General features: G+C 49.1%; 1 protein-coding gene across 1 annotated transcript in view; it reads left to right on the forward strand.

The window, feature by feature from the left end:
* Positions 1-10,235, forward strand: part of kmt2ba (lysine (K)-specific methyltransferase 2Ba) — a 36,188-nt gene extending 25,953 nt beyond the window's left edge. Inside the window, exons 22-36 of the mRNA XM_024298248.2 lie at positions 777-911; positions 979-1,137; positions 1,228-1,345; positions 1,425-1,503; positions 2,445-2,608; positions 3,988-4,149; positions 4,228-6,391; positions 6,862-6,969; positions 7,669-7,787; positions 7,858-7,980; positions 8,128-8,380; positions 8,463-8,573; positions 8,654-8,737; positions 8,809-8,938; positions 9,220-10,235. Of these exons, the coding sequence (XP_024154016.1) occupies positions 777-911; positions 979-1,137; positions 1,228-1,345; positions 1,425-1,503; positions 2,445-2,608; positions 3,988-4,149; positions 4,228-6,391; positions 6,862-6,969; positions 7,669-7,787; positions 7,858-7,980; positions 8,128-8,380; positions 8,463-8,573; positions 8,654-8,737; positions 8,809-8,938; positions 9,220-9,495 (4,185 nt within the window). The 3' untranslated portion in view covers positions 9,496-10,235. The remainder of the gene's footprint in view (positions 1-776; positions 912-978; positions 1,138-1,227; positions 1,346-1,424; positions 1,504-2,444; positions 2,609-3,987; positions 4,150-4,227; positions 6,392-6,861; positions 6,970-7,668; positions 7,788-7,857; positions 7,981-8,127; positions 8,381-8,462; positions 8,574-8,653; positions 8,738-8,808; positions 8,939-9,219) is intronic.
* Positions 10,236-12,309: the final 2,074 nt, after the last annotated feature.

A 12,309-nucleotide genomic window follows, 5' to 3' on the forward strand; every position in this document is an offset into this window, starting at 1 on the left:
GTTTTACCTTGGAAAATGTTGTTTTATTCTAAAGTATGTTTAAATCAATAAACAAATATTTGGGTTATTGTGAGCAGAGAGAACTAAAAGTTGATGTTGGGTTTCACAGTTCTATTTCTGTTAAATGGCAGAACAGCAACGTTGTATTTGGTTATGGTGAAGTATTTTCCTAGTGCACATCACAATAAAAGGAGAATATGAGAATGAAGTTTAGTCAATTATGGGGCCGAGAATCAATACAAAAAATGAACTAATCAATCAAAAATCTGGGGGAAAAAATTGCGGTTAATTGCTTTTTTTTTAATTTACAGTATATAATCCAGACACTTGTTATCTGCAAATAGTCATGATCTGAAATCAAACACAAAATTGTAGATTTAGAATGTTTATTTTGAACCCTTTAAGGCTCTAAAACTCAGTTTTGTCTGAATCTGAATCTGTTATCTACGGATTCTTGAAGAATCGTAACATCATCATCAGGTTACCATAGGAACGGGATGCCCATATAAGGACAATGCAGTGATGACGCCTGACCGTCACACTCTACCGTAGAAATGCTGTAGGATCAGAATGAAAACAGAAACCTGAAGCAGATTCTGGTCTGGATCTGCAGAGACTTTTCCAGAACTCTTTCAGGAGAATCCTCTGGTTCTGTTTGGCCCGTTGGAGTCCGCTCTGGTGATGTTTCTGCATCCGGACGGTTGTTTGGAGTCGTTCTGTCATAACCAGCCGTTTTTCCAGCTTGTTGACGGGTTGCGTGTCTTTGACCCGGACAGGACGCGGGCCGGCTGCTGTACCTGGGTCAGAACGAGTGGGCGCACGTCAACTGCTGCCTGTGGTCTGCAGAGGTCTACGAGCAGAACGGCGCGCTGCTGCAGGTGCACAGTGCGGTCTCCAGGGGGCGCCATTTGGTAAGAATCACATCATGCATCCTCAGCTCGGACCTTCAGCGCGGTTCTGACCCGTCTTCTCGTCCAGCGCTGTGACCGCTGTGGGCAGTCGGGAGCCACGGTGGGCTGCTGCCTCGCCACCTGCCAGAGTAACTTCCACTTCATGTGCGCTCGCGCTGAAAACTGCGTGTTCCAGGAGGACAGGAAGGTGTACTGCTGCATGCACCGGGAGCTGGTCAGCACCAAGGTACCGCAGAACCCAAACCTGGAAGGAGCTGCAGCTCCTGGTAGATACTTTGAAGCCAGAACACACTCTCGTCTTTACATCACCTTCCAGGTGGTGTCGGGGGCGGGCTTTGAAGTGCGGCGCCGCGCGTATGTGGACTTTGAGGGGATCAATCTCAGGAGGAAGTTCCTCACAGGCCTGGAGCCAGAAACCATCACCATGACCATCGGTACCAATGAATGCTGTCAGATGAACGTCGTGTTTTTCCTGATTTACTGAAGTCCTCGTCTTCATCTCAACATTTGCAGGTTCGCTGCAGATTCAGAAACTGGGAGTTCTGTCAGAATTATCTTCCAACGGTCGGATGCTGTATCCTGTGGGATATCAGTAAGTTCTTCCTTTTCAGTCTTTTCCAGTCAGACACTTTAGTCTGCTTCAATCAGAAGGATGAGAACAAAGAAAGAAAACACATTTACAGTCTTCCTGTTTCATTGTGGTGGTTCTTTTCCAACAGAAACCTGCAAAGCCTGGACGTTTTAGACGTTTTAGGGCAGTAAACTCCTCACTACACTTTATCCACTTTTCTCTGTTAAAACTCAACATTTAAACCTTCATAGAGAATGAGAACAAAAATCTGATCACCATCAAAGATTTCTGTAGACTGAAGAGCATTCTGTACAGAGGGGGTCCCCAAACTGTCTCTTGTGGGGCCACATAACTGTTTTCTCCTCTGATGGGGGTCATGGTGGGTTTGTAGGCTAACAGAAAAAGTGAAGCAATCACAGCCTAAACCGAAAGATTTATGGTTTTCCAGAAAGCCACTTGGAGCCAAATTTTAAAAAAGTAATTTCTGTAATCTTCACTAAAACATTTCCAAAAGTAGATATATAGCATGACCTGCAATAGAGTGATAGCTGAAGATGCTTAAATTGAAAGCTAAAAACACTGAAGCTGATAGCTGAAAATGCTGAATCCGATAAAATATAGTGAAAAATTAGCAGAAAAAATTCTAACCTAGCCTAAACAGCTAGCATGTAGCTGAAATATTAGCTAAACTCCAAATTAGCCAAAAAAACTGGAAAAATGTATAATTTAGCCAAAACAGTTGGGGGGCCGAGCCAAATGTGAAGGAGGGCCGGATTCGGCCCGCGAGCCGTAGTTTGGGGACCCCTGCTGTACAGGAAGAGATTGATTGACAGGATCTCAAACCAATCAGGACGCAGAACACGACCCCAAAACAAAAGCACAAAAGGTTGAATCAGTGAAAGGTGATTTATAGTGACGAACAAACGGAAACCTGCTTAGATCTTCATGCTTTTTGTCCTCAGATGTTCCCGGTTGTACTGGAGCACCGTCGATCCCCGGAGACGCTGTAAATACACCTGCAAGGTGACGGAGGTCAGCACCCCCCTCCCCGGCGAGGAGCAGGACCTCAGATGGGACAGAGAGCAGAACCACACCATCGTCCACAGTCCCTGTCAGGACTTCACAGGTGATTCCACGTCTGGTCCTGAAGCTGTCCTGATGGGCCCATCAAACTGCTACGAATGCTTACACAAACGCTCAAGCGATCTCGTGGAAGCTGGTAGTATTTAACTAATGAAGTTGAGACCTTCACACATTTAACCAATCGGATGGACCCGCTTTTCCCGCCTCCTATGTATAGAAGCGTTTTCGACCCAGTCAATACTGGAAATACTTTTGCATTACAGCTTTTTGTTTTTCTTCTTCAGCACCGCTCATTCTGTAACTTCATTAAGATGATAAAGAAAACGGCATTTGATGTTTCATTTTCAAAAAAATATCTAGTAAATTAGTACCAAAACTCGATTAGAAATGTCTAATTTGAAATTAAATTATATAAAGTAAATGCTTTTTCATTTTCACAATATAGCTGCGTCAGTTGACTCAAAAATGAAATGAAAAAACAATTCTAGCCTTTCTGATTGACTTAAAGAGAAAAAGGAAGGAAGGGGGAAAAACAAGCTCAAAGCTAAGATTTATTTTTTCATCCACAATTAACTGCCGTTTTGTTTTTAAGCCAATTAGAACGGCACGTCATTGGGTGACAGCACAAACCAAAGCAGAAGAAGAGCGAGCAGTGATGTCATCGTGGTGCGCCCCTTGGAACTGCTAACTCACAATGATGTATCACGGCGACATGTGAAAAAGAAAGTCTTCTTTGGCTTTGTCCCTTTAATTATGTCACAGAATGAGCAGTATTGATGGAAAAAAAGAAAAAGCCGTTTGGAGGATTGCTTTTTCATTTTTTTTAAGAGACAAGTGATGCAGTTACATTTTGAAAAAGCATTTCTGTTGATCCATAAATATTTTCAAATTTTACATTTGTAATTGAATTTTGGTATACCTTTTTGAAAGTGACCTTTCAAATGCCATTTTCTTTATCATTTATTTAAGTTACAGAACGAACGGTGTTGAAGAAGAAAAAGCTGTTCAGAGAAATGATTTTTCATTTCATTTAGGAGACGAGTAATGCAGTTACATTGTGAAAATGAAAATACATTTCCAGTATTGACTTTTATTTTAAAGTATGAAACACAAACGCTCGAGGATCATTTGGGGTCAATTTAAGTTATTTTGACCTATATTTGAATACAACTGTTACAGTGGATTGGAACCAACGTATTAGTAGTTTTGCTTTTTGCTCATGTATGTGGAGTCATGTCGTCATATTGATCACCGAGAGTTCTCCTCACAGAGTCCAGATCTAGTCGTCGTCATTCCGTCTTTAACATCTGGAGACGGTTACATGGAGACGATCTTTGACTGAACCTTTGAGAGTTTCACCGGAGACCTTCATTGAAATGATACTTTGCTGACTCAAATACTAAAACCTGCTTGATTTCCCAGACATGCCGTCTCCGGAGTGTTTAAGCTCCTCCCCCAGCCCGCTAAAGTCCACCACGCCATCGCCCAACGCCAAAGTCAGCACCACGCCTGGACCCAGAAGTCCCGGTTACTCTCACACCAGGAGGCCTGCCGGCGGCTCGTCCCGCCCCCTCCCATCTCCAGGTCAGTGGGCGGTTCGCCGGTTTCTGTGTGGCTGTTTGGAGCTGCTGGTTGACGCCGTTTCCTCTCTGCGCCCATCAGGGTCGGCTCCTCAGAAACCTCACCCCATCCTGACCCTCCGGGACCTGGAGGACACCCGCCGCCCCCGCCGGCTCTCCTCACGGAGCCGCTGCAGCTCCTCCCCGACAGAGAGCGATCCGCCCGTCCCCATGAGCCTCCGCCCCGCCGCCCCCCCCAGGTGCAGCCTGTTCAACTCCCCCCCAAGACTGTCAACCGTGGGAGCAGCATCTCCTCCTCTCTCCAGACAGAACTCCTTATCTCCGGTTTGGAGCTCCCCGCCGCGCTCCGGCTCCAGCCTCCCTGCAGGTCAGGCGGCGCTCGCGCACTCCCCCAGAGGACGGCAGAACTTTAAGATCACCACGCCGGTGTCTGCAGAGGTTCCTCAGGACTTCCTGGCCTCGTCCGAGACGGAGGACGCTGCCGTGGCAACGACCAATGGGATCTCTCTGTCCCCCGACAACCTGGAGGAGGAGGTGGCCCAGCTGATGTCGCAGGAGCTGCCGTGCACCGTGTTCGACACCGACACCGAGGTGGCCGTGGCCTCCATGCTGAACGCCAAGCTGGAGTTTGATGACACCTTCCTCTCCGAGAACGTGGCGCTGAACTGCGGGACTCCTGGCGCCAGAGGAGAGGCGGCGGACGGCGGTTTGCAGAAAGAGCTGGGCGCCGGCGGCTCGGAGGATGAAGACTCCGCCCGCTACCTGAAGTTTTCACGGACGGTGGTGTGCGACGCCGCCGGAGGCTCCGGTTCTTCCGCTCCGGCACCGGCAGCCCCGTCCATCTCCCAGCTGGACGGGGCGGACAGCGGGTCGGAGGACGACGACGGCGAGGGGAGCGACGAACAGGTCAGAAGCCCCGCCTGTCGGAACACGCCCACAAAAAAGCTAACCATCGCCCTGAAGCGGCTGGAGTCCATCTTTAGCTCGTCGAAGCCGAGCACGGTCCCACAGACAGAGGCGGAGCTTCAGGAAGGCTCCTCCTCCCCTGACCTGCTGGAGTCGGGGTTGTCCCACAGCGAGCTGACTTTGCACAACGAGGAGGTCTCCTCCCAGAACGACCTGATTCTGTCCTCAGAAACGGGTCATTTTGTCTCCTCTGAGGAGGTTTCCACGGAGCGGCCGAGGGCCGGCGCCGACCCGGAAAAAGACAACGACAGTTCGTCAGGAGAGTCCGTGGGAGGGTTTCAGGATGACGTCAACGATCCGGATTACTCCCCACAGCCTCTGACCAAGAAGAGTCCCATCAAAACCTTCAGCGTGAAGGCCAGACCGCCGCTGGCGCCCGCCCCCGCCGTCGGGCTGCCGAGGGACTGCTTTAGGCCCAAACTCATTCTGCCTCTGCCACGGCGACCCGAGCCCGCCCTGGCAAGCAGACCCGCCTCTTCTCCCGCTGCGGCGTTCTGTTCGGTCCCTCGACCCGTCACCTCCCCCATCGTCATCAACGGGTTGAATACTTTACCCGTTCAAGCCAAAACCATCGCCGTCCGCCTGGAAAACGCCAAACCTCAAGCTCAGTTCCCACCAAACCCAGCGGCCAACTCGGCGGCGCCTCAGGCTCCGGCACGCCAGGTCCTGCTGGTCAACCGCCACGGCCAGATTCTGGTCAAAGACCCGCGGTCCAACACCTTCCAGCAGCTTCCCGCGTCCTCCCCCAGCTACCAAAGAATCAGCAGCATCGCCAAGATCCTCCACCGAGACGGCGGCGTGCAGGCCTCGGTCCCCCGGGTCATCCTGAAGACCGGCCCCAGCCAGCCCGCCGTTACCGTCGCTGCAGCGCCCAACCACGGCGCCGCCGAGAAGAAGATCATTTACAGGATGGTTCCCATCAAGAGCGCCCCCACCCCAGCTGCTCCGCTCGCCGCGCAGACGCTTCTCCAGCCGGCGTCCTCTGCTCTGAGAGACGGTGCCGCTCGGGTTATAATCAACAGAACCGCGGTCTCTCACGGCGACGCGGCGAGGCCCAAACCCATCATCCTCAGCAGCACGCCGCAGCTCACCTCCAGAATTCTTTTGTCCCCCCGGACTGCACCTGCAGAGGACTCACCTGAGCCGAGCGGGGACGACGGCGGCCGGCAGCAGGCCCGGGTGAAGAGAGTGTCCTCCATGACGGAGAGGGCGAGCAGGAAGAAGGCCCGGATGGACTTCCTGAAGGATCCGGAAGATTCTGAGGAACCTCAGGAGAGCAGGTAGGAGGTCTGACGCTCCAGTCTCACCTTACAGTCGGTGGGGACGGTACCAAGACTCTGGGCCAAGTCGGTACCGACATACAGAACTACCGGTACCGACTTGTTTCATGTAAAAACTTGGATTTGCCTCGTTTCAGATGTTGATCAGTTTTGCTGTTCAGTTCCAGCCAATCATTTTATCCTTCCAGCGATTGTGGGCGGGCTTATATAAGGATGGGTGTGGCTGTGAGGGTGGGTGGAGCTTCAGTCAATACGTCAAAGCGAGCAGAAGTTTGTTGTTCTGATAACAGATTCTAATTCAGCGACCTGATGATCAGTTTTTCCTGTTAGAGCTCTGCTTTGGTACCGGAACCGTTTCAGCAAATGAAGTTCGTATCATTGTTGCATCATTTGGACTCTGATGCTGCAAACTCCAGAACCAGCAGGTTGTGTGGAGCGCAGAGTCCAACCTGGTGTCTTTATTTCAACAGAACCGGCGGGATCAGGATGAAAGCGCCCACCACTAAGGAAGTTCTGAACCTGGATCAGGAGAAGAAAAGCGGGTCACTGAAGACGCCGGCTCCTCCTTCTCCCTGCAGGTCAGGAGTTCATCCGTTCATGTTCTGCTCATTTCAGCTTTAGGAACCGAAACGTTTCACCGCTGGAACCATCACTAAAGATGAAGAGATTTATGTGGTTAAAAACATTCAGGAAATTCATAATTCTACTTTTGTTATTGTGAAATTTTATGCAATTTTAAAAAATTTGTATGATTTTTTTTTTTTTTTTCTTTTTTACAAAATGATGACGATATTCAGCATGTTAAGGACCTTCATCCTACTTAGGTTTTTAAGGCTAATTTTGAGTTAAGCTAATATTTTATCATTGTGTTACTCTGGCTATTTTAGCATGTACTGTGATCTCTCAGGCTAATTCTGAGCTCAGTTGGTATCTTAGCAGCAACGTCCTCTTTTTAAAGCTAATTGGACGTTCACTAAAGTTTTGAGCTAAGTTTAAGTTTATACCTCTTAATGCATTTTTAATATATCAATTTTTTCAATTTTTCAAGAAATTCTTTGATTTCTTTTTGCACATTCTGCAATCGATGTAACTTTAAATCCTTTAGCAACTTTAGCATTATGTCAATCTCTTCAGCATTTTCAGTACATTTCTTCATCTGTAGCAAACGTTTCCATCAGATCCACCAGAACCATTCACTCTAGTACTATGGCAGCTGATGCAACTTCTCCAGTTTGAGTCGTAGACGTTGACGTCGTAGACGTGTTGCTGTTCTTCAGGGTTTCTCGGGCTGAGAGTTCGCCTGCCGCTGAACCGAGCAGCGCTCAGCCGCAGGTCAAGACCCACACGTGGATCAGCGCTCGCCATGGAGACCTCTCTGAGTGGGGGCCGTGTACAGGTGGGGCTGGCGTGGGTCCTGCAGGTTCCTCTGTAAAGGCGTCTCTGATGGAGTCTCCTCTGGTGTCCAGGCTTCAGCTCTGAGGAGGACGCTCCTGCGTCCAAACACCGGAAGACGTACATGAACCAGCCTCACCTGCGCTTCGAGATCACCAGTGAGGACGGCTTCAGCGTGAAGGCCAACAGCATCGAGGGTGAGGGGTCCCGGCGGTCCCAGATCTGAGCGAGGAAGCTGGGATGTTTCCAGCTGCTCTGCAGTTTGAAGGCTTCCTGCTTCAGACCAAAGTGATGTTCTCACCGAACCCTTTTCTGACTCCTGTGGTTTGATCTGCTTCTGTCAGTGGCGTGGCGCGCCGTGGTCGACGGCGTCTTCGAGGCCCGGGCGGCCTTCCACCTGAAGCAGCTCCCGCTGGGCGTGATGAGCGGGCCGCGCGTGCTGGGCGTGGTGCACGACGCCGTCCTCTTCCTGCTGGAGCAGCTGCAGGGCGCGGCCGACTGCAAACGCCACCGCTTCCGTTTCCACCACTGCGACCGCGTGGAGGAGGAGCTGCCCGTCAATCCCAGCGGCTGCGCGCGGGCGGAAGTCTACTCACGGTGCCGACGCGTTCCTTCACGTCACAAACTGGTGAGCTGACGGCCTGAAGCTCCTCTGACTCCTCCCTCTTCCCTCCATCAGGAAGGCCACCTTCGACATGTTCAACTTCCTGGCGTCTCAGCACCGAGAGCTTCCTGACTTCATCGGCCCGTTCGAGGAGGATGACGATGAATTCCCTCTGAAGGCCTCCAGGTTAGTCCGGCTCTGTTCCTCTGTCAACCACGATGTGTCACCATGGTAACCAGGCCTCTGCTGCCTTCCGCCGCCGTCAGGCGAGCCACCAGCACTGAGCTGCCCATGGCCATGAGGTTCCGACACCTGGAGAAGACCTCCAAGGAGGCGGTGGGAGTGTACAGGTACGTCTGTCCGGAACGGCGGGATGTTCAGGTGAAGGCGAGGAGGATGAAGGTTCACCTCTGTGCTCTAGATCTCTGATCCACGGCCGCGGACTTTTCTGCAAGAGGAACATCGAGGCTGGAGAGATGGTGATCGAGTACGCCGGCACGGTCATCCGCGCCGTCCTGACCGACAAGAGGGAGAAGTTTTATGATGGAAAGGTGAGCTAATTTATTGCCAAAGTTCAGATTCAGTAACTTCTTAGTACCGTCCCGGTTTTGTAATGTTCGGTCCGGCTCGGTGACGTTCCCCGTCTGGTGAGTCGGTCACGTTCCAGTTCTGTAACGTTCTGGTCCAGTCATGTCACGGCTCGGTCATGTTCCAGTTTGATCTGCCGTCTGGTCTCTGACGTTCCGGTTTGGTTAGCTTCTGGTTCAGCACCGTTCCAGGTTAGATTCCCATCTGGTAACCTGGTGCCGTTCCTCCTCCGTCTCTCCTTCAGGGCATCGGCTGTTACATGTTCCGCATCGACGACTTTGACGTGGTGGACGCCACCATGCAAGGCAACGCCGCCCGCTTCATCAACCACTCGTGCGAGCCCAACTGCTACTCCCGCGTCATCAACGTGGACGGCCGCAAGCACATCGTCATCTTCGCCCTGAGGAAGATCTACCGGGGGGAGGAGCTAACCTACGACTACAAGTTCCCCATCGAGGACGAAGACAACAAGCTGCACTGCAACTGCGGCACTCGCCGATGCCGCCGCTTCCTGAACTGAAGCTACGGCAGAGTGCATTCTGGGAGATGAAGACGAGTGAAGACAGCGATCTTCTTCACGGCTGCAGTTGGAACTGAAACAAACCAGATCCCAGCCAGAAGTGAGGATCCTCCCCCTCATGGAGGTGTGTCTCCATGTAAAGGGGGAGGAGCATCCTCCTCATGGAGAGGGAGGAGCATCCTCCTGCCTCTCCTGTCCAGCTGCTGCAGCTCCTCCTCTTGTTTGAGTCTCCGTCTGTTTTCCACCTTCAGTCTTTTCTCTGTCGGCTTTTATCTGATTCTCGGTCCGTTCTCCTTCAGCCCTCCGTTATTTTTTAACTTGAGTGTGTTTTAAAGCCTCAGGGGGAGGGGCTCACTTTGCCCCGCCCCTTTAAGTTTTTTTGTATATTTAAACAATAAATGTGCATTTCCAAATAAATGTCTTTGAGCTTTTAAACAGAAGTTAACGCCGACTGTCTCGTTTCTGTCGGCTGGTTGGAACCCCTCTTACCTGTCACAGGTGAGGGGGCGGGGCATAGTTCAGCATTCAGATGCGTTCTGGCAGAAGGAACCGGAGGGAGGAGGGTCCTAACGGCGCCTCCTGAGACGTTCCTGCAGTTCCTGACCTGTAAATAGTTGTACAGACTTTCTAAACCTGTTGGATATTTTTTTTACGTCACTTTTCTAAATTATGTTCAGTCAGAATTTTGTCCTGCCGGTTTTTTACAGTTCAGATTGTATTTAATAAATGAACTTAACAAACGTCTGATGGTTTCTTTCTGCTCAGATTTGGTTGATGAGATTCTGAATGTGAAAACTTTCCCTGTTGTAGGAATAAAGTCACTTTGGGTTTATCAGAACTACAGCCGCCACCATCAGTCGACTAACCGAATAATTTAATAGTCGATTAGTCGTCACTTTACATTATATGGAGTCGGAGTGTCGTAGAGTTGAAAGTTATGGCATTCTGCTAACTTTTTGGACTTTTATGACATTTATGGAGGTTTTTAGGCTAATTTAGCTGGTTATCAATTTCAGCATCTTCAGCAGCCAAATTCAGTTTCAGCATTCACACTATCATTATCACAGGTAATGCTGTATATCTAGTTTTTAGTTAAAGTTAAGTTCCAGTTCCAGTTTGACCCGATTTGTCGACTAATCAGAAAAAGAATCTGTGATTAGCCGACTACTTAAATAAGTGTTTGTGGCAGCTCTAATCCGAACCGCCGTCGTGGTTCTGTTGGTTTGAACTTCGTTCCTTTTTTGGATCCTGCAGAGTTCAGGAGTCGATCAGGAAAGATCCGCATCAGTTCGTCCTTCTGACTTTGATGGAGAATCTGTTGGTTTGTCGTCTGGTTTCCTCTTCAGAAACCTTTTATTTTGGTAAACTTTACCTCTGTTTCCTCTGTTCCTGATGTTCAGTCGGTCTCCACCCTTTCAAGTTAAAAGCTGTTGGTGTTTTTCTTTATTTTTGGTTGGAAATCAACGTTTTTCCTCATTTCCTGTTTGGCTCTGACTGCTTTCCTTCTGATGGATCTGATGACTTTCAGGTGAACTCCCGTTACCATGGAAACCTTGGATGAGCATCAACTTAAATCTAAAAATATAAGCAGGTCACTAATTTGCCTTAAACTTTGGGACAAAAGTGGTTCAGTTTCATTCTTCTTTAGCTTTTCCCTGCAGTCTTTTTGTCCTTTAAAGGCTACTGTAGTTTTCTCTTCAACAGTTCGATTCACAGAGTCACCACTTAAGTCTCCGTCAGTTTAGAGAAACCAGCAGATTATTCGTCGAAGTTCAGGAACAATCTGCTGATGTGAAGATTCTTATGGTTTGAATTTCCTGGGTGAATCTGAAGGTCAAAGGTCAAACTTCAGGTTCTACTTCTTAAGTTAAGATCTGATCTGAAAACTTTCAACTCTTTCCTGGTATTTCTCTGCTTATGACTCGAAAAAAAAAATGGAATCAAAATTTGATAAAGTAAAACAAGATTTTTTTTTCTCAAAACGGAGAGAAAACTTTATGGTGGAGAGTTTTGGGGGGGGTCGTCTGTCAGCTCCGCCTACTCTGACATTTCTACTTCCTGTTTGCTGAGGAAACCTAAAAGACAGAAAACCGGAACAGAGATGACAAGTCCAACAGAGGAAGGTAAATAAAGGTTTGTTTGTTTGTTCATTTCTATTGAGGTAGTGTAACATTCACAGCCTAATCATAAACAATTACGGTTTTCCAGAAAGCCACACATCGTCAAATCTTAAATTAATTTCTGTAATTTTCATTAAAAAATAATAGTAACACGTTTTTTAATTAGATATATAGCATCACCTGTGATAATGCTAGTGTGAATGCTGTAAGCTGAATGTGGTCACTGAAGATGCTGAAATTGAGCTAAAAACGCCCAAATTGACGGCTGAAATCACTGAAGCTGATAGCTATCTAAAGTATTAGTGAAATACTAAAATAGCCTAAAAAAAATTCTAAATTAGCCATCGACCATGTTGTTGAAACTTATGTGACACAAAGGTGAGAGTAACGTGAAGCAGGCAGCCAGCAGGAACATGGAAACGTGCTAACTCCAGGTGAAACAAGCTCGGTGAAGGAGACTACAAGCGTCTGAAATGAGTTTCCTCTGGAGGGTGGCTGGACGCTCCTGTAGAGATAGAAGCTCGGTCACCCGGAGAGAGCTCGGAGTAGAGCCGCTTTTCCTCCACATCCAGAGGAGACAATTGAGGTGACTCGAGCATCTGGTCTGGATCCCTCCTGGATGCCTCCCTGGAGAGGTGTTCCAGGCATGCCCCACTGGGAGGAGGTCTTGGGGAAGACCCAGGACACGCTGGAG

This window comes from Oryzias melastigma, linkage group LG11, assembly GCF_002922805.2.
Source record: "Oryzias melastigma strain HK-1 linkage group LG11, ASM292280v2, whole genome shotgun sequence".
In the NCBI taxonomy this organism is placed as follows: Eukaryota; Metazoa; Chordata; class Actinopteri; order Beloniformes; family Adrianichthyidae; genus Oryzias; species Oryzias melastigma.